This window comes from Anas platyrhynchos, chromosome 2 (assembly GCF_047663525.1).
Source record: "Anas platyrhynchos isolate ZD024472 breed Pekin duck chromosome 2, IASCAAS_PekinDuck_T2T, whole genome shotgun sequence".
NCBI classification, from domain to species: Eukaryota; Metazoa; Chordata; class Aves; order Anseriformes; family Anatidae; genus Anas; species Anas platyrhynchos.
In genome coordinates this window covers 142,898,466-142,925,558 of record NC_092588.1, presented here as the reverse complement: position 1 = coordinate 142,925,558, position 27,093 = coordinate 142,898,466, and the positions used below count along the sequence as shown (strand labels likewise).

General features: G+C 34.4%; 1 protein-coding gene across 4 annotated transcripts in view; it reads left to right on the top strand.

Annotated features, from left to right (window-relative positions):
* Positions 1–27,093, top strand: part of ODAD2 (outer dynein arm docking complex subunit 2) — an 89,760-nt gene that overhangs the window by 29,203 nt on the left and 33,464 nt on the right. For all 4 annotated transcript variants that reach the window (XM_072033726.1, XM_072033725.1, XM_072033724.1 and 1 more), the window contains exons 11-17: positions 4,846–4,992; positions 5,283–5,492; positions 5,659–5,895; positions 7,319–7,429; positions 7,922–8,076; positions 11,525–11,767; positions 19,763–19,877. In XM_072033726.1, the coding sequence (XP_071889827.1) occupies positions 4,846–4,992; positions 5,283–5,492; positions 5,659–5,895; positions 7,319–7,429; positions 7,922–8,076; positions 11,525–11,767; positions 19,763–19,877 (1,218 nt within the window). The remainder of the gene's footprint in view (positions 1–4,845; positions 4,993–5,282; positions 5,493–5,658; positions 5,896–7,318; positions 7,430–7,921; positions 8,077–11,524; positions 11,768–19,762; positions 19,878–27,093) is intronic.

The following is a 27,093-nucleotide window of genomic DNA, read 5'->3' as shown; positions in this document are numbered from 1 at the left end:
AGCTCTGAGTATCAGAAAAGTGACATTACATACATTTCACAGAAGATGTTTTACTGATAGTATAACACTGATGCTCTTAAAATTTTCATTTAATTTGTGGACGTATATGTTATACCACCATATAGGAAGAGAGACAGATTTTAAACTAAATCTGTGTTTAATTTGAAACCTTAAAAATGATTGTTAATCTGCCAGTAGAGTTTATTTTGTATCCAACATATCAGATTTCAAATGTTATAACAACATGATGCAGATTTTATGTCAACTTAATGGAGAGGTAAGTATTTCCATGCATGTTAAATCTGTGTTGTAAGTACTGGAAGACTTGCTGTAATGATAACTTCAGGAAAGAAAAAAATAATCGTTGAAACCATTGGTATAATTTCTTATTTTGTAGAACTGATGCTTCAGAACATATGAAAAATATTTTTTTGTGGTTTTACTTTGAAAACATGAGTTATGCATTTTCAGCTTTCAGTTTTGAAGCTGAAAAAAATTGAATGCATATATATTTTTTCATATACTGTTCTATTTTTGATTTAATATAAGAGAATTAAAAGTTGTTTATTTTTTTTAAACTTTGTCTGTATTAAATGTCTCATGCCAGGCATTATGCATATAAGTGAAATATGAATTACTACATTATATATAAATGTAGTTTCACTACAGGAGAAGCACTTCTCAAAAGAAGAGATGTCATTTGTCAGGTCAATAATACCTTTCTTACAGTTATATAAAGTAATAAAAAGAGAAAATTTCTCTTTAAACACCTGTTGCAATTTTTTTATTATTATTTTATAATTCAAAGCAAAATAAACCTCAAACTATTAAGCTATATGAAAAGACCATAAACTTCACAAAAGGACAACCGTTAGTTCTTTTGAGCTATCGAATATTCTGTGTAGTTTTTCAATATTTTATAGATTTAAAAAAAAAAACGTTTAAACTTTGAGATGTGGATAAACTGATTTCTAGGAAAATATTTGAGAAATTGCTACAATACTTTATTCTATAGGAGATACTGTACAAAATAGATCAAAATATGTTCTTAAAGCTAGGCACAAGTGGCATTTTCTTCTGAAGTCAAGGCTAAAATGACAGATAAAAAGATAACATGACTAATTTGTAGAAATCTTCCTTTAGGACAAGATATGTTACAGATGTTAAAAACAAACAAACAAACAAAAAACCACACCACTTTTAAGCAATTTGCTGGGGAAGTTCTGTGGGTATCTATAGTTACAAGAAATTTGAGTAAAAATTAGCTATGAGGTGCCATCCACATATACTTCATTGATTAACAGAAAAGTTTAGTCTGATATAAGCTACTGATCTGAAATTTTACCAAGTGTTTTTCTCACATTCATTTTGGGCATAACAGCTACCTTTTATGGTATCTGCTGAAGAAGAGCGTGTTAAATTTAAATACTTTTAAATACTTTTTTTACAGTGTATCTGTTTTACTGCTATGGTTTACGTTTAAGAAATATGCTGCAAAATGTCAGTGTTTTGGTTAGATCTACTTGTTTCACATTAGCAAACATTACTCAGTTTTTTAGTATTTTATATTTTGGTCTGATGTACACAGATTAGCAAATTATTTTCCTCTGGAAAATGTTGGCTCAAAGTCTTTGACAGTTTCAAAGGTGTCATTTAAAATAGATGGGCTTGGGCAGCACAGTTCAAATCTGGGTGTGAGCCAGAGCTTCCTTGGAATTCAAAGGCGTTTGGGAGGTGGAGACAGTAGTTTGATTTACTATGTGCACTAAATTGTAACTTCCTCCTGAGCAGCACTTGCCATTGTTCATGCACTCCAGCTTCTTTTGCAGCTTCATGGTAGCTCAACCCTCCCAATTTTTGTGTAGCTGGATTCGTTTCTGATTTGATTAATAGTAAATCTGTGTTAGGGGTTCAAAAGAATCTATTGTTATCATATGGTTTAACTTTCTGCCTACAACAGGGTGTATTCTTTGATCTTTTTCTTGGTCTTAGTCTAGTTGCTGTGGCTGAAATAGAGCTTATCGTTTAGAAAAACATCCAATCTTGACTGAAAAATTTCCACTGCAGGAAAACTTATCGTCACCCTAAAAACTTCTTCCAAAGGATAACTAACCACACTGTGGAAAACTTGCACTTTACTTGTCATGTAAATTCAAGTACCTTTTACCTCAAATCATCAAACATCAGGATAGGCTGCAGAGCGCACTGTGATCACATTCCTTTTCCTCACAGATGTATTCTTTCACTATGAATAAATCATACCTTACCTTACTTGTTAATAAACTAAATAGTGTTTCTCATGTCTGACTTCATGCAGCAGTTTTCCAGGCTTACAGTAACTTTTCTTTCTCTTCTTTGAATCATCTCCATTTTTTCACTTTCCTTCTAGAACTGTAAAAAAGAAAATTGGACACACAATACTGGTAGTAGCACAAGTGCCTAAAAGGAGGTAATGCCTATATTCCTATTCAGTATATTCACTTATCTACCCAAAATATCATAAAATATCACTTCAATCAAATGATACACTGTAATCTCAAATTCTTATTCAACATCACAAGTCTTTTTACATGCCCTGGTTTCCTGTATAGAACTCCTACACTGGGGTATATCCTGTTTTCATTATTTGTAAGAGTATGACCTTGAATTTGGACGTGAAAGAGACTGGTTTGGGGCAGATGGTAAGTCAGAGTGGCCCAATATCCTGACTGCAACAGGAAGGGAGACAGGATAATCACAATGGAAGTTTTCTGTGGTTAAAGCTCTTCTCATGCACTCTAGATAGCCTAACCTCTGATTTCCATAAATGTGGGAAACTTCACTGCATAACGTGTAGTAGTGTGAAGCTCTGCTTGTATTCTACCAAGGAAGAAGAAACCCAGACCAATAAATGAATGCACAGGGTAGAGTAGGAACAGGGCAAACATGAGTATAACACTCCTCCAACCCCTACCCATTTTTAGCTCAGGGAATTGGAAACTGAGTGAGATATTTATGGTTTTACTGACCTTCAGTGGATTACTTTTCATGAACTCATTGAGTCTCTTCTTAAACTCATAAAAACTTTCAGCTTTCATAGAATCCTTTCACAGCTAGTTCCACTTGGAACCATTTTATTTTATTACTTTTTTTTTCATGAACCTACACCTTTTTTTTTTTTTTAACTTCCCATTATTAAAAGAGTTTATATCTGTATTTAAAGAGACATTTAACATTTAGTTCCTATTTATCCTGCTCAATGCCATTCCTAACATTGCAGGCCTCTTATCATATCCCTTCGCTTATCCTTCTAGACTGAAAAAACCTTGCATTATCTTTGCTGTTTTCTCTGAAATATTTCCGATGCTACAGTAATCTTGAAATTGAGGCTGCAGAAATGAAAAAAAGTTTTTAAGGTGCATGTGTAGCATGGGTTTAAACAGTGTTATAGTGACATTCTCTGTTCACATTTTTTTTTTCCCAAGTCCTAATATTCTGTTTGGTTTTTGATTGTCATCTCACATAATCACAAGATATAACATCTAATTTTGAATGGTTGTTTGAAAACTCATCATTTCATCTGTTGATTTAGGATTGTTTTTTGTTGTTTTGTTTTGTTTTTCTGATGTGCATCAGTTCTCATTTTCTCATTTGCTATTTTATTGCCATCTTAGCCTTAGTAGATTCTTTAGCAGTTTGTCACAACTGGACCTAAATGGCTTGGTTTAAGTAGTAGCATAGTATCATCAGCAAACTTTGTTGTGTAACTAGTCCTTTTGTTTTCCAGAGTGTTTATGAGTATGTCAAATTTCACAACTTCAACACATATCCATGGAACTCCACTAAATCAGTCCTCTTCATTGAACTGACCATTTACTCTTATTCCCAGTTTCCTATCCTTTAGTCATTCTTTTTAATCTATGCAATGACCTTCAGTCGTATAATATAGTGGCCTAGTTTCTATGAAAGCTATCAGGGGTTTGTCTAAAGATTTATGTAGACATATCAACTAGTTAAACTTATCAGCTAGACTGGCATTGCCACAAACTTTGCAAGTTTTGTAAGGCAGGACTTCTTTTAACAGATCTATGCTGACTCTTAAATATATCATACTGTACCAAGAATGTCATATTTAGGCAGATGTCTTTTAATTCTGTTCATTATTACAGTCTACTCTTTTTTCCAGTACAGATATTTGGCTAACAGTCCTTGGATAACTACTGAACTCTTTTAAAAAACATTTGTTGTTTCCTGGTACTTCGGTGATCAGGTAGTTTCAAGTGACCGGATATGTACCATTTGTACTCGATCAACTATTTTACCCTCAGTTTTCTTTATAACTCAATTGAATGCTCTCTAGTAGTGGCATTTTTTTTTATTGTTTACTATGTCAGGATTTCTTTAATAACTTTTTCAACAGTAACTTCAGTTTCAGGCAAATCTTCTGAAATGTCCTCCACGAGGAATGATTCCAGTTTGGAGTCTCTTTGATTTCTTCTATAGTAAACACCAATGCAAAGAATGCAGATAGCTTCTCTGAAATGTCTGTATCTTCACCGTGTGTTCTTTTGATATGTGCTCATACCAAAACTTCTAATACGTGACTATCTAATTTACTTGTCCATTCACAGCAGGCAGTATTAGTCATAAATCATCTGTGCTATTCATTCTCACCTTGATCTATATGTCATTTGCAGACTTTATTAATAATTCCATTTCTTATTATGTCTATGTCATTTGACAATATAGAATAAAAAATAATCTAACAAGTTTCTCCTTTAGTATAAGTTTTACTACTAGTAGTAGAAAAGATTAGGTTTTATATTAAATGCACTTTATATATGTTAAATATTTGCTTTTTTTTAGGGAGGTAATCCAACAGCTACAGTAATTGCATTGTGTTCAATGAGAGATTTCAATCTGGCTCAAGAAACATGCCAGCTGGCCATCAGAGACATTGGGTGTCTTGAAGTGTTAATTAATTTACTTGATACAGAAGAAATTAAATGCCAGGTAAGAAGCTTTGTTGAAAAGAGCTGTGAATATACCTTTTCTATTAGCATATGTTTTCAATTTTAATGGTTATATAGGATGAAGAAAACTGTTTTTTTTTTCTTTTTTTTTTTCTGTATTTTCTCAATTGCAAGGACTTATTAGATGAAAATCAGTTTCAATGATTTTCAATTGCTTTCTTCTGATTTGATTTAAAAGTTAAAATGTTCTGTGTAACCCTTCATTTTATAGATTTTTCTGCTTATGTACTCTTAAATAATGTTTAATGTCTGTTATCTTCCATTATTTAGATTGGTTCATTAAAAATCCTGAAGGAAATTAGTCAAAATACATTGATCAGACATGCAATTGCAGATCTTGGGGGCTTAGAGATCATGGTGAAAATATTGGACTCGCCGGATAAAGAACTAAAATGTTTGGCAGCTGAAACAATTGCTAATGTTGCTAGATTTAAACGAGCACGAAGGACAGTAAGGCTTCATGGAGGAATCAAGAGATTGGTAAGTATATTTTTTCCCAAAGTGTCATTTTTTGCATACATGAGTCTTCAGATAGTATGTGCCATCATTAAAAAGCAGCTTAATGAGCTTGCTATGACACATATTTGTAGACAAATAAAAAAAGTTTTGTTTTGTTTTGTTTTTTTTTTTTTTTTTTTTTTTTTAGGTTGGATTGTTGGCATGTACTTCAGTAAGATCAACTGGTCTAACACCATCTCAGGCAAAAGATACTGAAATAGCACGCTGTGGGGCTTTAGCACTCTGGAGCTGCAGCAAAAGTACCAAAAACAAAGAAGCAATCCGTAAAGCTGGAGGCATTCCATTATTAGCTGAATGGCTCAAAAGTTCACATAAAAGCATCCTAACCCCAGTTGCGGGGACACTACAAGAATGTGCTTCAGAGGTAGGTAAACACATACAGCTAAGGTATTTCCAGTCATTAAAATAATTGACTACTAAAAAGAAGCATTACATTTTGACTATCATTTAAAAATGAAGCTTCTCCAGGACAGTTACTGGCACAGTTATCCCACCAGGAAGTTTCCACTCTGGATGTAGATACTCTGTGCAAAGTTTTTTGAGAAGGTTAGAGCTTGTAATAAAGATCACATATATTTTTTTTATTTTATTTTAAAGGCTAAGAGTAGTTCACGAAAGAAAGTATATAGAAATGAAATACTTAATGAGTTTCATTTTTTTAAAAATCATACTTAAGAAATGAAATTTGCGAAATAAAGATGTTATATTCTGGTTAATCAGTACATTTAAATTCTACAAAGCTAACCTGCAGATGTCGCCAAGAAGATCCAGTGCAGTACAGAACAGTGTGTTTTAATGTTTTACATAATTCACAAGGACAATGTGTCTGATCGGTTGTCAAGAGAAGAAAGGAATATATGTGATTTCTCTACAGATTTCCTTGGCAGGTTTCACAGCTTTGAGTGTATTAAGTTTTAAAATTTCAATACAGTTATTTTCACCATAGCTGTCTGAGATGAGTGGTTATTTCCCCATTTGTAGAATCAAATTTGAAACTATAGTGCATCGTGCTTATGGAAAAAAATATAAATAAATTCGCTTTGTGAATTTGAGACATGCAAGACATGATTTTTTTTTGGAAAGATTTTGCATTATGAAAGAGTTCGTCCTTGCAAAAATAGCTTCTTGAACTACACAAACTTATGCTTGCTCCATGTGACAGCATTTTGTCTTCAGTAAGTCTGTATTCAGCAGGTGTAATTTTCAAGGATTTCTTACCAGGCCAAACCTGGACATAATTTGGGGGGAACGCTAAATGCATTTTTTTTAACGCAGATGTTTCCTTTCTCTTAAAAAATGGTCCCCTGCTCCAATTTCTGTAGTTAAAAAAAAAAAAAAAAAAAAAAAAAAAAAGGAAGAAAACATAACTGCAAAATTTTAATTCTAAGAACATATTTTTCTAGCCTTATTCTAGGAATAGATTTGTTGTTTTGATTTCCAGCTGTAGATGAAGTAGACTGATTACTGGTTGATCCCATTCTGAAGCATCTGTTCCTCCTCTGTCTCTGAGCAGGAATGCTGGTCACCTTGTAAGTCGGGTGGCTACAAAGTAGGCATTGCAGTTCCTGGTTTTACTGGAGATTTGAAGACCACAGCCCCGAAGAGAATTTATGTATTTGTTTAGCTTTGAGAACATCAATCCAGGGCAATGCACATGGCTTGGTCTTAAAATAAAGTACAAGGTTTCAAAATATCAAAGACTTAAATTGTAATGCTGTGTTTTAATTGTGACTGGTGATGCTGACTGTAAACATACAGGGTTTAAAATGTGCAATTTGTATTTTTAGCCAAGTTACAGACTGGCAATAAGGACAGAAGGAATGATTGAGCACCTTGTGAAAAATCTGAATACTGAGCATGAGGAGCTTCAGATGCATTGTGCTAGTGCCATATTTAAGGTAATTGTATTAACTTATTAGATAAAAGCCAGGGTTAACACTTTGTTTCTATGTAGTTTACATATAGTATTTCTCAATTTTACTCTTTATTGTGTGAGATACTACTTTGTAGTAGTATTGATGATCCTTGGCTTGATTTTTATGAGGATGTTTTAGCTGCATTTTGATATTGCAGTCATTTTCTTATTCCTCTTGTGTGCAAGCCCTAAATTCCAGTTAACCAGTGGAGAGAGGCAGGGCTTATTGTGCAAGAAGATGCATTTTTTTGTTTATTTGCCCACAAAGTGGACAATGTGACAGTGTAAACACTGCTACAGTAGCTGTTTACTGCCTAAACTCCTTTAGTGAAATGTTAGCATATTCAGGCACTTTAATAAAATACTTGCATTTTCATTTGTGTTAGATTTGACTAGTTAAAACACAATGCACATAACTTTTGAAGACATTGCTTTACACATTTTGCATAATATGTGTATTTAATTTTTTGTATAGTGTGCAGAAGATAAAGAAACACGTGACCTGGTTAGACTGCATGGAGGTCTACTACCACTATCTACTCTGCTTGGTAACTCCGAAAATAAACAACTTTTAGCAGCTGTGACAGGAGCAATCTGGAAATGTGCAATCAGTGGAGAGAATGTGTCAAAGTAACAATTTAGTTTTACAAATATTTATTACATTATCATGTTTTGATTCTGTGGGCCTCTATTGTTTTCAAAATATTATGTCATTATTCTGCAAAACCATGTTTTATGATTAGTTGGATTTTCAACTTAGGTTTTATTATACCAAAAACTGTTGGTGACCTCATCAGGGTGCATTGGAAACAGCGTTAAGTTCCTGGAATCTTAACAGTTAACGGGGAGAATTGGTGCCTCTGAACAATAGTTAATATACAGAAGACTAAGCCAGGAGGTGTACTAACACACATAAAATATTTTTCCGTGTATGTGTATCTTATATACCCACTCTTCTCTCGCTTGCAAACTGCAATCATGGCTGCACGGTAGAGTGTAGTCAGCACAATTAGCTTTAACATTTTAGGTTGAGAGAGAGAGTGAACATTATCTCACTCTGAGGTAAGTATCTAATATCCATTAGGTCCACCTGCTTTAGAAATATACTGGGTGCTAGGATAATTAGCCTAAATGCCTCTTTTCTTGATTATAAAAGGCGCTCAGAAAAGTAGCTTGGTCTGGACACCCAACTTCTAAAGGACTGCATTTAACTGTAGTGAGTCCTACCATAGGTACTTACATCCTCTTAGTATCATGGTCCAGAGTGGTTATATAAGAATTTGACAGCAGGAATTATCACTCTATCTTTTATGGAATAGCTTAATGACTCAGAATACCTGGCCCTTCTCATCTTAAATTAATACATCTGATTCATGCACCTTACCTCAAAAAAATGCCTGCTCTACTGGAGTATGTGCTAAGCTTCCTGCTGAAGTTATGCTGCTCTGTACAGAGGAATGAGATTCACAGACTGGGAGGAGAATCAATAAAAGGTAACCTCTTCCTGCAGCCCTAATTTTAGTGTACTCTGCTGGACAAACAGATATAATAGATAAGTACTGGATAAAAAACAGAAAGAATTCCAGTAATCTGGGTTTACAGTGTAGCTTTTTACTATCCTAAATGAGTTCCCAAACTGCTCTTATACAGAGCCATGGTCTTTACATACTGTACTTCTGTTCTACTTTTTATTGCATTCCTCATTTCACAGTTACCTGGCTTTTCAGAAAGGTATATCCTCCCTTTCTGTGAGCTTTGGGTGTCTGCACAGAGGCATCCTGGTTCCAGATCAGTGACGAGATGAACTGAGTGGTTCTGTCTATACTGGTAAACTAAATAGGACCTAATCTCAGGTTCAGTCACTATGTTATGATTATCCATGCTGTTTAACTGCTAGCACGATCTCTCACACAGTTTGGCCTGTGCCAGCAAGAGCTCTTCCAGACAATGCCCAGACACCCCTTGGGAACAGCACAGGCAGCAGATTGTTTCCATTAGGCAGAATGGGTGAGGCCACCCTGAATTGTGAGGGTAAGAGATTTTAGCCATATGGATGCTGTGTTGTGCTTCTTGTCCTCAGGGCTCCAGAATGAGCCATCGCCTGCTTTATTTATTAGTGTAGTTGTAGCCAATAATTCTGTGCAAATGCAAACAGATTTTTGCTGGGCTACTCGCATATCTTTGGCAAGGGCTTGAAGCTCCATGAAGGTTACTAGCCAGGCACAGCTCCAGACTTGAGCTGAATTCATGTATTATGCACTGCTGAGTCTGAGGCAATAAACCCAATCAAAAGTCAGGGATGGGAGAACAAAACAGAACAGGGAGGAAGGATGATATGAAATCACGTAAGTAGATCTGGGGGGATGACTTTAAGTCTGGCATGAGGCTAGAACTAACAAACCCTGCTGGTTCCTGCAGGGCAACTTAATTACCTTCAGACTACTCTGCAATACTTCCTATACCTGAAGTATATTGCCGAGATGCTGTGCTGACTCAGCAGTGAGCTGGTACAAGTGCCTACGCCTGACTAAGATTCCTGTTTGTATGCAAGCAGCCATACTGCTTCTGGACACAAGATGGCCTGAGCCAACAACTCTGTCAGACTGTAGCCTGCCCATCACAGAGCCAGCTGATATTATTCCATCCATGAAGCAGTTCGTCTGCAACACTGATAAAATAGTCGGTGAAAATCAGTATTTTTCTTTTTGAAATTGTTCACTTGCTTTGTTGCTCTGTTTTCATGTTGTTGGTGTTTCCTCTTTAAAAAAAGAAATATAAATATAGGGACACTTCCAAATTACATTGAACAAAGACTTTCTCTTTAAGCAAATGTTTATCAGATCCAAGCAAATCAGACAAAAATAAAGTTTATAATTTCACAGTATAACATTAATTTTTATACTGATAAGCCACTTGGAAAGATTAATTTTTTTTTATTGAAACAGAGTTCTAGATCTGCTATCAGAATATTAAAAATACTGTTTGTTTGTTTGTTTGTTTGTTTTTGTTTTTTTTTGTGTTTTTTTTTTTTTACGAAAGAAAAGTCGTGTACAGCTGATTCCTGGAAAATGAGTAGCTGTAGTTCAAGTAGACATTTGCAGAAGCTGGAGGACATAAGGGGAGCACAAGTGAAAACAGTTCTCTCAGATAATTTATCTTTTTAGGAGAGGAACCGTGTATATTTACACAAAAATATATATCAAAGCATAACTAATAGGTGATATACAGGCTAGATCTAGTTTGATACACTAAGTGGAATTGTCAAGGTGTATCATAGAAAAGGTGCAAAAGGAAAATAGGATATTTGTTGAGCATTAAGAATCCTCTAAGTTCTGAACAAAACAAACTTAGAAATGGGGTGACCCCAGTGCTGAGAACTAAAGGACTGTTCCAAAAGATTAAATTCTGAGGTTTAGCATGCATCTGTTTGTAGGATGGAGCCCACACAAGAAAACTCCAGGATTTTTACAAACGTGTTTTTGATCATCAGTACCAAAAGTGCTATGAGGGAAGTACTAATGTAAAAGTCAACTCAAATATCTGTCAACTATTTTCTTAATTTTATTAATTTCAGAATTAAATCTAACATAGTTCTAGTCTTACAGTAAGAAAATGCACATATTAGGCCTGAACTAGCTATAGAACTGATGAGGGTAAACCTCAAAGGGTTTGAATCGTCAGGGTGATCCTTTGGCTCCAGAAAGGTGGAAGAGGGTCAGATACACTCCTGCTCTACCTACTGTTAACATGGCAGAAAAAAGAAATGGAAGTTAGGATGCCACTGTACTTGCTAGTCTTCCAGTATGTTTACAGCTAGTTAAAGATGTTTCATCCGCATGTTAAATTTTCAACACTCCTCAAACTACTCTTTGTATTTCTAGAACAGTAAAATAGAGAAATATAGTTAAAAAGGTAAAGTAAGAAATGATGCTATATGTCGCACTTACAAGAACTAATTGGAATGGCTTACCTATATTGTGCTTTTTTCATCAAGATAATTTAATTACAGAAATTAAGGACTACCTTACAGTAGTAACATACTGATAACAACTACTTTGTTTTTATTGCTGTCATTTAGATTTCATGATTATAAAGTCGTAGAAGTTTTGGTAGGACTGCTCACTGATCAACCTGAAGAAGTCCTTGTAAATATCGTTGGAGCACTGGGAGAATGTTGCCAAGAACCAAGACATCGAGCTATTATCCGTAAATGTGGCGGAATACCACCCCTAGTGAAGTTACTCACTGGAACCAATCAGGCACTGCTTGTGAATGTAACAAAAGCAGTGGGAGCGTGTGCAACAGAACCTGAAAATATGATGTAAGCCATTCATATTGACATTGTGAATATTGCAAAAAAATACATATTTTGAGTAATTCTGAGAGAAATATTGTTAATATTTTGGGGAGAATATTCAAGGTTCACATGCAATGACATTTAAAATTTGTTACAAAATATTAAAAATATGTCTCTCTACAATCAGATAACATGGAATCATAGAACCATTGAGGTTGGAAGGGACCTATTTAGATCATCTAGTCCAACCCCCCTGCTCAGACAGGGTCAGCTAAAGCAAATCACCCAGGACCACATCCAGTCAGGTTATGAATGTCTCCATGGATGGAGACTCAACATCCTCTCCGGGCAACCTGTTCCAGTATTTGAACTTTCTCACTGTAAAATAGTTTTTTTTCCTGTGTTCAAATTGTATTTTATGCCATTTTGATCACAGAATAGTTGGTTCATGTAATAGGGATGTTTGAAAAGCTATTTCCAGTTTGTGGTAATTCAACTCGGGGTTGAGGACTGCCTACTATACTTCTATCAGTTCATCAGCATTAGTAGTAGACTCAATTTCAGGTTAAACGCTTTAGAAGGTTTTAGTTTTGTCAATTATAGTCTGACTTAAAAGGAAATTTTACTGTGTGGATTAGTTATTTCTTACTGTAAATGTGCTAAATAGGAATACATTTTTTTCCTTGAGAAAATGTATAGAATATAAAGCTTTTATGTTTGGGGGTAAATCATATAGAACTGTAGTGAAATTATTTTTATTAAAATTAAATTTCAAAGTTACAAAGCACCTATTTACAAGTGCTGTATGATAGGTACCTGCTTATGCCTCTTTTCCTTTTACATCTGTTCTTGAATCATAACTAATTTCCTAAATTAGAGAAAGCAATTCCAAAAGAAATGTGTGCATTTACTGTCATGAAAAATAATTTCAAAATTTTTGAAATAGGGTGTTATTTGTATTTTATCTGTTCTGTCCCTCTTTGTAATTCCTTTTATGAACTGAGACTTTCTTGCATCCTTTTCTTTCCTCTTACTCCTTTGCAAGACCAAAGAGAAAGACTGCCTTTTTACTCAGAAAGTTGCTGCTCTCTTCAGTTTTGTGATGTAGATTTGTACAGCTTACAAAGATCCTTGAGCTTTATGATTAAGTGTTCCAGTTAAAAGTTGAGGTGGGCATTTACTGTTCTTCCTGTTCCCTTACAGGGATATTTACCTCAAGATTCTCAGCATATTTCCTTCCTTATACATATGGAAGATCAGAAAAAGAGTTTTAGTAAGCTCCTCCTGTTCTGATTTGCATAATTCACTTGATATTCATATAGCAGTGCAGGGAATTCTTTTCCTGAATAGGGCTTTTGTTTTCATGCTTTGGCTGTCACCCAGTGGCAAAAGGCTAGATGGTACACAACTGTAAACATGGGTTGTGTGAACAGTTAGCCATGTAGCAGAAAAGTACACATAAATGAAATCATCTTCACTGTGCATCTCAAATGAAGAATACTAAATGTCTACCTTTGCTGTAATGTATTAACAAAATTAACTCTGTAAATCAACCAAGAAATTTCAAAGCTAATAAATATAAATTGGTATTATGAAACCTCAGACATATGCCAGTACTCAGGACTACCACGTGTAATATCCAGTATGGATAGCTTCACACTGGAATGTGGTCAGCATAAGCACCAAAAATAACACAAGTTGCTGCTAAAATTGTGATAAAACAAAGTCCATCTTGTTTTTAAGGAGAGAGTACAGGTTGTTTGGGAGGAAACTTGAAAGAGTTTGCCAAGAGTGGGTGAAGGATTGAAATGTTGAATTCAGTTCATATGAAAAAAAATCTTTATCAAAGGTTCTCAACATTTGTTTTTATTTATTAATATTTTGAAAATATTTTAAAACATTAGCAAGGAACTTATTCCAGGAGCAAAATATACTTTTTGCTCCAACAGCAATAACAACAACAAAAACACTTACAGAGAAATTACGTCTATTACTGTGACATTTACCTGAAGTATTGTGCTAGTGCAAGTTCAGACTCGTAGCACTAGAAGAGATAATGCATTTTTTTCCAGAGGCACGATTCAGCCAGGTGCAGATAAGTTTGATCCTGATCCATCACAATGTTTAAACGATGCTTAGTTTAAACATCAATATCAATGCAATTATTCACACATTTCAATGATTTGTTTGGTTGAGGACTCTGCCTCTTGCAGGCTTAAAGTATTAGATTCCCCTCTTCCCCCACCCCAAATCATGGGCCATCCATTCCTCTTCTCTATCCTCCTCCTCAGACCAGTATAGCAGGAGCTGAGACTAACTCCGCATACAAACCAATCTTCTTTTTGAGAAGAGTGGGTCACCAAACACATGTAGGATACCTGATCTGTAGTATCACTTTGTTCTAATTGCAGAATGTGGGACTCAGCCTTTTGTTTCTGAGATATTTTTTTTATTTTTTAATGTTTGAATATGTTGATATATTGCTACTCAATTTATAAATTAGTGATATGAAAGCTCCAGACTGTGAACACTGCATGCTAAGGATGCTCAAATTCCGAGTATGTGGTGCATTGTGTTTTTGTGACACAGTCATGGCACCAAGCTGCCAGAGTTCAAGAAGCATTTGGACAATTTTCTCAGACATGTGGTCTGATTTATTTATTTATTTATTTATTTATTTATTTATTTATTTGGGTGGTCCTTTGGGGACCCAGAAGTTGGACTCGATGATCCTTGTGAGTCCTTTCCAACTTGTATATTCTATCACTGTATGATTATATGATAAAAATAGTTCAGGTGCTAGCCACTCTACTATTCCCATTATTACCTTATTTATTCTTGTTTAATCTTATCGAAGTATTAAAAGACATCTAAAAGATCCATGTGGTAGCAAAGTACCTGGAAACATTTGCTTTCCTACTGTACTAATAACTTTAATTTGGAAAGAAGAGGATGCACAGCTCTACCATCTCATTCCCTTTTATGTCTTACACTTTTTTTTTTCTTGTTGTTGTTTCATGAGTTGCTTTGTTGTGCTAAGAATAGCTGTCTTGAAATACATCTGAGAAACGCTGTTTGAGCTCTTCTAATGCTTTCAGCTCTTTACAATCTATTGCTCATCTTAACAAGAATGTGGAGATCTTCCAAGATGTTCTTCTGGAAAGAAGCAAAGCCACTTCGTAGCCTCTAAGTATATACACATGATGACTTTCTATTGAAGTTTGATAATTATCTGTTTCTGGTCTTCCTGGTTCAGTTGAATGAATCATTATTACATTCCTTATTTTGTAATCATCTTTTCATGGAATGTCTTGATGGGGTCTAGGAGATCAGTTGATCTTTTCTATTAGCTTTTCTCTTGTCAATTTGGCTGTTAGGTCTTAAGGCTTGTCTTATTTGTCACTTGGTTTGGACAAGCAGTGTTTAGAGAGATTCTGTTTTAATTTAGCACTACAGAAACACCTAGAAGTATGATGATTCTTATGGATCCTGCTGTCATTGACCTTGATATGTACTAGAAACCCAGAGCAAAGCAGGAAAATTTCAAGTTAGTATCTAACTCTCAGTAAGAATTGAGAATTTTCAAATATATTGTCACATTCTATTAGCTGCATGTGCTTAGTAAAGTTAGCCTTAGAGCCTTTCAGCTGAACAGTCTTCTATTTTGACTGTTATACTTGCAGCAGTAGGCATGTGGAAACCACACACACTGAAAGGGTGGAGCTCATGAAGTTTCTGTGAGTGATTCAAGGGTATGTAATGAAGAGGATAGGATTCATGTAGGAAATAAAATTTGATTCTGGATTATAAAAAAAAACAGAGCACGTTCCGTGAAACAGTGGAGTTAAATACTGAGGGAAATAATGTATTTTTATCATATGTTCCATGGAAGAAGCATGCATTGACAAAGAGGAGTAGTAGATTGGCATGGGCAAATCTAAATCTTCTGTATAAAGATTGGCAACCCGATTCTCTTACAGCAATAATAAGCTGAACCTGTTTTCCACACTCTGTCTGCTGCAGAGTGCTGCTGCACAGCATTGACAGAGATGCCTCTGCATATCTTTTATGTATGTTTGTCATTTTAAAGAACTTCCACAGTTATTCTTTTTATATTATCAAAACCAGACTATTAATGCTCATTCTTTAGCCAACATTAGATTTTCATTTGCACTTTTCATTCGAAAACCCATAGACTTCAACTCTAGCATTCAAAACTGATGTTTTAGAATATTATAAATTAAAATGTACAAATATTTTAGCCAGACAGATGGAGTTGAAGACATTTGTATATAATTCTATTCATTAAAGCACTCTAGCAAATAGTGGAAGTTTTAAGAAACATACTAAATTGTGGTTTCAGAAAAGACAAGATTACAATCTGCCAGAATTAAACCCTGTAATCTTACCAGTAAGCACAATACAGAGTCAGTTTAACTTTGTTTATTTATATCTGTATTAGTGGTCTAAATTGGCAGACAATAGAACTAGACTTCTCAAAAGTTCTGTCAAATAATACTGTAACAGAAAAAGATGATAGATATGACAAACAGATGCCTATGCTCTGTGTGTGTGGTGTTTAAGCAATTCATTTTGAAGTTTCTACTGGAAAGGTACAATATTAAATCTGAATTCTAAAGAGGAGTACAATTTCAGATTAACAGTTTTGCTAGTTTCAGATATATTTTAGAAAACAATGTAAATTCCTAGAATTGTGACCAAATTTTTGCAGACATACCGTGATATTCAGTGGCGCTATGACATCAAGTTTCATAAATGCAATGTAAAAAGCCTCTATTAAGCAACTGTGATCTATAAACAGCCACTGCAAGTCATTCATAAAAACTGTCTTGTGAAGTTATCTGCACTGGTCAAATAGCAAATAGCACTGTGTACTTGTAGTGAAGCAACAGATAGTAATTACCTATAATGAAATTAATATTCCTACTTTGGGTGAGTTTCATGCCTGTTAAAATTCATGCTATTAATAGTGTTCTATACATTAGATTCTTTAAGTGTATACAATACAGCTATTGTATAAACCAGTTAAATGTTTAAACTTTAAATTATTAAATAGTAAAACTTTTTAAATATCATCTAAATATCACATTATTTCAGCTTTTATGAGATTCCCTTCAGCTTTCAAAATATTCTGCCTCTTTATTTAAAGACCACTTCTTTAACAGTCCCATGATTAATACAGCTTTAACTGTAGCTTAGTTTTGCCTTTATTACATCAACAAATTATTAGAAAGCATCTCATCTCAGTGACTGTAACCACAGGGCAACTAATGTACTAGATATGAATGAATGCAGAACTGAAAGCCAACCAAAGGAAATTTTACAGTTTCTTTGTATTTATTGTGATAAGTAGCTATATTACAGTGTCCTGCTAATGATGTTATAATCAGTTTGGGGATGAAAATTAGATACAAAAGCATTGTACAAACAAATCTGAATATTGGTTAGAGTGATGCCATCAGAGCTGAAATTTTCAAGATTACAGGTCTGTCTTTATTTGTAAAGAAATTTGAATGCATGTTTTTGCCCTCTTTAAAAAGGAATTTTCATATAGAAAGGAAACTAACATCCAAACACTTTTATAGAGGAAACATTTTTCAGGGCCATTTATTTTAGTGTTCCCATTGCTTTTATAGCAGACATGCTAGTTTAACATCCGGTTTCTTCATCTGCTACACTGAAACCACGTAAAGGTTGAAAAAAATGGAATTGAGAAGGGATTTAGTCACGTGTTTACCAATGCTTTCTTTAATTGGCAAATGTATATTCTTAGTAAGATGGAAATAAAAGGGTTTGTGCTTCTATGGTGACACAACCATAATTCTTCCAGTATGAAATTTTGACAGTATCGTTCTTCTGCATAGAAGAACATTTGAGTTAATCTAGTATAAATGAGTGAAACCACTGGTCGGTGATGAAGAATGTAATTTGGGGATTTGTTTGTTTATTCCATACCATTCTTTGTTTTATACACATTGAATGGACTGAGGACAACACTTTCAGATATTCTGAGCTATTCTGTTGAGTCTAAGACAACTCATATTTCTGGTCTTCAACCAAAAGGCAAAAATTTTCTTTAGAAAAGGAACCATAGAGTGAGGGTAGTTTGCCTTGAAAAGCTGAAGAGAAGACAAGAAAACTGAGAAGAAAGTGAATTTTAAATTGGCAAGAAGGCTTTGAAAAAGAAAAAAAAAAAAAAAAAAGATAAATCAGCCTAGAGGTTGTTTTCTTAAATGTGGTAGAAAAATCTGAACTCAGTGTTTGACTTTTATCACTTGATTTTTATATACTGGTTGGAGTTGGGTCATTTATATTTAGCCCCTCTCGGGAGGAAGTATCTCGTGTTGGTAAGTGATCAGTGCTCTGCTTGACTAGAAGAAACACTCATGGATCTTTTTTTAATTAAGTCCAATATAGGAAAAAATTCTATGTGCTTTCTGAAATGACAGGAAAGTATTATTAAAATTGCTTGAAAGTTTGGGGGATTTGGAGAGATTTAAAAGCTTGTTTGACATTTATACTGAAGTCATCCTTATTATGTAGACATACATATGTAATTGTGTAGTTTATGATCATGCTGTTCTAATTTGTATTACGATTTCTGATTTTTTTCTGTTGAATTATGATATTCTTGCAGTTGATTTGGAAATGAGTAAGTAAAATAAGCTGTATTAAATGAGCAGATCTTAAAAAAAAAAAAAAAAAAACAAACAAAAAAAACACAACAATTTATGGTTTCTCAGCTTAACCAACCTTTTGTGCAGAAAGTTATTGTTTTGAAAACATAGTTGTTTAACATGTTTGCATAAAAATGTTGGGATTAAAGTCTGTGGTTATTTTAGACAGAGTCCATGCCCTTAATTATTTTCCTTCTTCACATGATGGCAGAAGTGCGTAAAGAAATGATTTTATAATAAGTTTAAAAATTTCCTGGCAAATGTATTTACAGTGATCACAAATAAGATGTAACCTGTACTTTATTTCCCTTATCTTGTATTTACAATTAAAGATGTAGACTTGCATGTATACAACAGAATTTTTTCCTTCTGAGGTTAGAAAAGTATACTTGCTTTCCTTTATCTTCAGCTCATCTGCTTTGGGTTAAATATATCTTTTTGAAAAATAGGAATGTTTGTAAAAGCTGTTAAGTTTTGTTTGACCTTCCTTTCTATTTAAGGTATTCACTGTACCCTAATGTGACGTTATGATCCCCAGGCCTGATTGATATGTAAACATAACACAGATGGTGTAGAGATGATTCTGATGATAACTCATTTTTCAGCTAGTCATGAAGATACTTTGATTACAGTGTGTTTAAGTAATTATAACATAATATTCAATGTTAGTCTTGTTGGTAAGGAACACATGGGAAACAAGTTACACGTTATTCATGACCAACAAAGGGTGCAGTGTGGTGTGACCATTTTAATTTCTAATGCTAGATTAGAAACGTAGTACCTTAAAATATGTTGTACAGTAAGGTAAATACATTAAGCATAGACTGAATAAAAAGTTAAGTACATAGTTTTGGGCATAAATATTTGTTTTGGAAAGTATTTGTTACTATATGAAAGAAGCTAGTATGCTTGAATTCAGATTTCAGTTTACATGCAGATCGTTAAAAAGTCACATGCTTACTTCTACTTTTACATGAGTTCTGGTTATAATGCAGTTCACTTTATCTTCTATAAGCATTTTGAATCACAGTACTGATAAAAACGTAAACAACACTCAAAAGATTTAGTTGGAAAACATATCCTGTCTTTACATAATTTATTCACACCCATCTACAATAGCAAGCAATGTTTACTGTGTATGTTGATGGCAGTCAGCTGACAACAGAACACAAGTACTTACGTAAAGCAAAACAGTACGCTAAAGAAAAGCATACCAATATTTCTTAAAGTAGTTTCTCAAACAAACTGATACAATCTAAAATTTAGCATTGTGTACTCCATAATTAATTATCTCTTTTTTTCTGATCAATTCCTTTGATAGGATAATCGACCGTTTAGATGGAGTTCGTTTGTTATGGTCGTTGTTGAAGAATCCTAATCCAGATGTTCAAGCAAGTGCAGCTTGGGCTATTTGTCCATGCATTGAAAATGCTAAGGTGAGAAAGTATTTAATAGCTTTGTTACATATATATTCACATACAGTTTTTGTATTTGTATGACTTACAGCAATACTTTGCTGTTTGCCACTTAACATGTATTTCATTCCTTTAACTGCTTTAAGTAATTGATGTATTCATTTGTTAAAAATAGAGTAGTAGCCCTCATCTAGAACTCATTTTGTGTTAGATGGAGGCATTCTGTTTTGCCTTTAGAGCACTTAACGTGTTTGGAATTAATTTAATAACTTGTCAGGATCCAAACTTCCTGTTCCCAAACAAAGTATGCTGAAAACGCTGATCTGACAATGCTGGAAACAGAAAGCTTTTACTCGTGGGCTTTGAATAGCATAGATAGTTGTAGTTGTTCACCACTATGAGGTACTTCAACTGCATTCTCAAGAGACTGTCTTTCGGTTTCAGAGCATATTTCAGTCTTGGTGCCAATGTAATCCATAGATTTTCTGTTGAGACTGCCAACAAAAAGTGCCAGTTGTGAATAGTGGTTGTTGTGCAGGTCAGTTTGCACAGAAGACTGAACTATTCATGTATTTCATGTCAGTTCCAAGGTAGAGATAAAATGTTGTGTATAATCTGTAACTCATCTTCAATGATTTCTTACCACTGACCTGTGGTAAAATAAATGTGGAAGGTTTTGTTTCTCATTAAATGTTTCCTAGAATATTAAGTAGACTTTTATCCTTTTTTTTTTTTTTTACAGTAATATCTTCCATTTCTAATTTAGCTCCATATTCAATGCAACTTTTGTATCTTCTCTCTGCTATACTAAAAATACATATCCTTCTACGTACAGTTTGAAACCTGACCATGTAAAGAACGGAAATTTCCTCAGAGAGGTAGATATCCTTAGGATCCTTTGCAGGCAGCATTTCCTGCCTGGAACTGAGAACACTGTAGTTGTTATTTATGTAAATAGATAGATGTATGTACAGATATGTGGATGAAGGTGTTTCAAGAACATTTGCTCCTGATTTTTAAAACTTCAGCATTTTCTATTTCTTCACAATGATTTCTATGAAGACAGCTTATTTGTCATTTTTAAAACATCCTGGTTATTCTGGATTATCTTTTTTTTTTTTTTTTTTTAATTAAAAAAACCATATAATCTAGTATGAAAGTTTTATATTACCTGATGATAGGGTGCATACATGTCTCTTCTGTCAAGATCTGACTATACCTGCCTATCTCTTGAACAATATTTCTATAACTAAATGTTAAAATATTACTTTATCTTAGTACTCATTATGCATAGGACTCCATGACCTGCACTGACAGAGTGGAGCTCTGCATTGCTAGAGGTTTGACTAAAAACACATTTTCAGAAGCTAAAGGGATAGGGGACAGCTACTGAAATTACAGACTACATAGATATTTTTTTTCTCTGTTTCCCTCCCCCAGGGTATTTGATGAGTGTAAGCTATGTACATCCTTAGTGTAGCCACTCTCCTTTCATCTCTCTTGGCTGCCTGCCCAAATGCTAATCTGTGACCCCACAAAGAGTCTTTTGTGTGAGACTGAGGCAGAGTGGCACACTGAAACAAACCTACCAATAATACCCTTTCCTCTGACACTGAATGGAAAGAAATATGTATAAAGCAGCAATTATAGCCAAACTGTGGAGATGCAGTAACTATTTCTGTGTAAACAAAATTTTGATTTTTTATTCACAGTTAATAATACTCAACAATTTACATGGTCTTCCAAGAAGCACGATTTGGTTTATGCAGTGCTTGACTCAAAAGCAGGAATAAGTATGTGACTTTAAATGAGTTATGTGCACTCTGGATTTTCCAAGCCTGTACTTGAAACTGCAAAGCATGTTTCCAATAGCTTTGAGCTTGAAGTCTGAATTTGTTTTGTTTTGTTTTGCGGAAGCCGTAGTGGTTGTCTTCTGTAGTGTGGACCTTCACAGATGAAAAAGAACTTGTTAACAGTATCCAAAACAAATTTTATAAAATTTAATACGGCATCCATTTTCCTGCACAGATATTTTGTGTATATACAACTTAAACATTATTTGCTATGATACTTATAAAATCATAGAAGCTAATCTATCATACTGATATGGCTCTTTTTGCTATAGTGTGTGAGTACATGGACATCTCTCATGCACTTACTCCTACCATAATCTGTTTAAGATTAGAAAACCCACCATTTCTGTTTTACAGTTAGAAAGTAATGAGTCACAGAATGCCCAGGTGACTTCTCAAAGATGTTTTTGAGCATTTGGGTCTGATTTGCCAAGAAGTTAATGGCAAAAAAGGGAGGAGAATCTAAGTGCCAATATGCTTAGGTTATATAAATTAACAGTTGCATTATGGTAGCTGGTTCAGGGTACTTCCCATAGAATAGTATTGTAGAACTGGACTGACAATATTGCTGATTACATCAGGATGATATAGCGAAGTGAAATTGTTTATTACATCAGTATGATTTAGATCAACTTTATTTGGTCTGTGACAGATTTAAGACTTTTTAAACAGAGGATATAAATTATACATTACAGTACATAAACTGTTATAACTCTGACAGTCATAATATTGGTTTGAGATCAGTCATGACCTCTGTATGCCAGCATTATTTCTAAATAATTTTAGCCTTAAGAGTGGCTTGTAGAGTGAAGATCTTACAGGTGGTTTGGCAGTGGCATAATTTAGCTGGTAGAACTCATGAGAAAATTTGTACTGCACCTATCAATGCTACCTGTGAGTCTTAGAAAAATATCTTATGATTTTGGATAAATTAAGGTATACCTTTATTTAAACTGTAAGGCTAGAAGAGCTGAACCACTTATTCAAATTAATTATCTTATTAGAAACATATTTGTATAAATTAGTTATTTCCAAAAGGAAAAGTTACTACTGCAGGCACATTGGTAACGACAAAATGTAAGTATACTGTCCAAAAACCACAAATGATTGTGAAAAATTGCTAAGAAAAGTCTACTGAACTCTGTTGATGTTGGAACAGCAATATTTGGTTATGATGCTACTTTGAAAAAAACAGTATTTATAGTGTTATCCCAATGTACATCAGCCCAAACAGAAAAACTGAGAGAAACTCCACAAAGATGTTATTTGGGCTATCATAAAATTCATCCAAAGGCATTATGGTGATGAGAGGAACACTGTCAACTGTTTCCTCACAGAGGAACGTATAAATAGTATGTTTTGAAATAAAAAATAAAATAAAAGTAAAAATCAAAGTTTTAGAGGTTATTTTCCTTCCTTGTATTTAATACAGTTTTGGGTGCAAACATAATGTAAGGCCTCATCCTTTCTTCTGTTTTGTCAGCTTTCAGCTTTCAAAGTTTAAATTTTAACCTTTGTTACAACTACAACTGTAAAGGCTTTCTTAAAGAACTTCTGGAAGTCAGCTGTGTGTGAAGTCTGTCAAAATTATTCAAGTAAACAGTCTGAGACTGGGAATTTGAGGGAAGAAAGGGAAAGTTTTTTATCCTATTTTCTTAAAACGTATTTGTAAAATGATATCTCACTTTTCTGATAAAGTGTCATCCAACCCCCCCCAACACACACAAATGCATTTCTTCCTTTTCACCCTCTCAGTGGAATTTCATGAGTGTGATGAAGGATGATCAGCCATCTAAAGATGATTGTGTATTTCCTACATAAAGGGAAAGAGAATGTCCATTCTTTTTCACGCACAAAATCTCTTTTCTCTTACACGCAAAATAAATGCAAAAGCAGAACTAAATCAGGTTTAGGAGGGAAGGGCCAAGAGATGAGCATGTGTGATGGTCAAGTAGCCTTCACTTTTGCTAAGGTAGTGACTTCTACTGGAGGCAGCAGTCTGGAGTTAACGTGGGTGGAAAATATGCTGCAAATGACCCATGTTATTTAAGATTTCTATATAAATTTTGCTTGTTAAGGAAATTGTAGTGTAACCATATGTATAAAACTAGAATGGACATTTCTGTATTAAAAGTAACCAGGAAAGGTAGCTGAACTTTGAAATTCTTCTGATACTTAACAGTTAGAAAGATTATTTGCCATTGTAAATATTCTGTTACTTTTTTTTTGTTTTTAACACATTTTACTGATTAATAACTCCAGTGTATGAAGATTAGCAGTTCCCCATAATGCAAACTGTTGTTCATTTGTTTATATTTTAAAAATTTTACTTAAATAGTTCCAATATATTTTTGTTTATGTACTTTTCTTTGGATAAGCCTGTAACGTCAAAACTCCTTGCTTGAGTATGTACAGCATTTTCCAGTTTCTTTGTTTTCCTTGTTATGCTTCTTGTATTTATATACGGAAATCTTGGCAGTTCAAACTTAATGCTCTTTACTGATCTCTTTCCATTTGCCTATTTGTTTTCTCTAGACATTATCGTATTTTAACATCATTCATACCTACCTCCCTAAATTTTATCTCAATTTTATGCATTTTTTAATTCTTGATAATCTGGATGTAGTGTACAAATTTTTAGGTTTTTGTTACAAAGACAGACATAAGAAAGACAAAAAGGAATTTTTGGCTTGCCCCTCAGACTTTACAGAATAGCAGGGTCCTTGGAGATTTAGGAAGCCTACAAAGTGGCTTGGTGAGTTCATAGTTGGTTGCCATACTTGCCAGGGCCACAAAGTGCCAACCTCTCCAATGACTCTTGCCACAGGCTGCCTAGAAGTTTAGTGGACCAGTTGTCATGGAGTGTTTGGGCTCCTACAGACATGCAATCCTAGATCCAGAATGAACTGCCATATATTGCCCTGAGGTCCTTAGGAGCCCAGTTCCTCCTGTAAAACACAACCTGAAATCTGGGAAGCAACAGGAAACTGAGAACGTAACCTATGTCTCCCAAACTGGGGAGCCTCAGATCCTAAGTGCAAAGCAGCTGCCTGAGAGCTTGAAGAACTTAAGCCAAAAAGCTTAGGAGCTCCTGGAGACCTGGCTTTCCAGCTGTTTGGCAGCCCATCCAGCAAGAAGTCAGGGATTCTGTGAAAACCAGAAGCCAAGCAGCCTGGCAGGCTACTCACCAGCCATCTGGCTGACAAGAGAAAAGATGAAGAGGCACGTTGGTAATTTAGCCTGCCTTTATGCCTGGTTTCTGTCAAAACTTTTCAAGAAGTCGTGTTCTTATGGAAGGTTTTGGTTCCATTCCATTAGCATTTTCTGATGGAATACTGTTCCACTGGAAAATATTTGACCAGCTTTTCTTGTAACTTAGTTTATAATAGCTACACATACTAGTCAACAGCTTGTCATGTAGCTTCTGTACTTTTAAATTAGACTTGCTAATTAGATTTAAAAATCTATAAAAAGCTTAAACCTCATCTTCCTCCCATTTTTTTTCATTTTCATCTCTCCTTTGTTTTTCCTTCTTGTCCATCTCACTTTTTTTCTGTCTTTACCCTCTCTCTTACCATATGTGACTTCCATAGATTTTAAGGCAAGAAAATAGCACAGAGATCTTTGTGTCTCATTTGCTGCATAATACAAACCAGAAAATTTCAAGCAATCATTTTATCTACCCCAGAAGCTTTTGATTGAACTATAACATATTTTATACTTCATGCTACTTGTTCAGATTCTCAGTGGTCCGTAATTGTAATTGGTAAAATATGATATGATTGCCTTCTCAAATACCACTCTAATTTATGGAACCATGCCAGAGTTGCAACAACACAAACAATAGTTGTTATAACTATTTATTTGTTTGTGTTGTCACTGCATTGATTGTTTAGCTAGACTGTCCTCAGAACATTTCAATATTACTTTTTTGCAATGCGACAAATAAAATGACAAAATAAATGACATTAGTACCAGCTATCTCACAAATATGTTAATAATTATATGAAGAAGTTTACTTAGACACTTATTCAGCTTCAATGTTTTGAGCGCTTACTTGGATTCAGTTCAACACAAATCCAATGGAAACAATGTTTAGTTTTTTCAATTAGTCAGTGTCATCAGTTTCTCATGCTTCCATTATTATAATGCTTTTCAAAATAATCTAAAGCAAATCATGACGTTTTCGCCACTGTGGCCTCAAAGGACTCTGATATTAGTAGTTTCATTGCTTCTGTGAAAAAAAAATAGGATTTGGCATTTATCCAATACTGAACTCCAGTGAGAGTTGTGAGGAGTAAAGTGGAGAAAAAGTAGGTGTAGTCTGCCAGGCTGAAAAGTAAGGAAAACAATAGACAAAAGGACATCCAAAATTTGTGTGAGTGACCGTGAAGACATGTTTTCCCCACCAACTTTCAGAGGACATTCATTGCACGCTTTCTTGGGCTGTACACTTGACTAATGGACTTTGCCATTATTTCTTGAAGCTATCAATAGCAAATATACATGCCAAGTATTTAGCTGTGCGATGAATTTAGCCCTGAAGCACACAGAGTAAGGGATTCTGCTCTTCTAGGCTATGGAGTAGCACTGGAGCTATGTTAAAACTACTAATGTAACACTAAACCTGCTCTGGCATTACCTCTTTCAGTGAGGTGAAGAGGACAGGATAATATGTGTTGATTGTCTGCTATTACTTTCCCAGCAGATTGCATTTTCCCAACACACTGTACAGAGAAAGAATTGTGAATTATAGTAAAAGAGGCTCATCTTGCAAGGGTTTCTTCATCAGTTCCGCTACAGTGGAAGCCTTCACAGCTCTATAGACAGGAATAAAATTAGTCTTTAAATATAAAATAATTTGAATTAATATTACCATTGTGTTGTTTAGTTTGAAAAATGAATAGAAACATCCTCATGCATTGTGTTTAACTTTTTTCCTTTTTTTCAGCTGTAATTTATAAATTAAAAAAAAAAAAAAAACAAACATATAAATGTGTTGCATTTCTTTATTTTGAATTTTTAATTGGTTTGTGCATTAGGATAAGTCATTCAGTTGGCAATAGGGCATGCAAATGGACTGCTTCCTTCACTGAAGAAAAGGTAGTTTAAAGATGACTCTTGCTAATTAGAGTTTATTTGCACAGCCATACCATCACTTTTCTGGGCAAAAGCATTTCAGTTTGACAAATCAGGTTTGACACCTTAAGCTTTTTAAGATGTTCTAAGAGTGAAATACTACTTGTTTTTAGTGGAGAAACTTTTATCTTTCAAGTGGAGTATTTTTAAAGATAAACACAATGTGTTTTTGTAATACAGTGTTTAGCTTTAAATCTTTCAAATAAAGAAACCAGTATTCACTTTGGAAGAAATAAGAAGGGAAT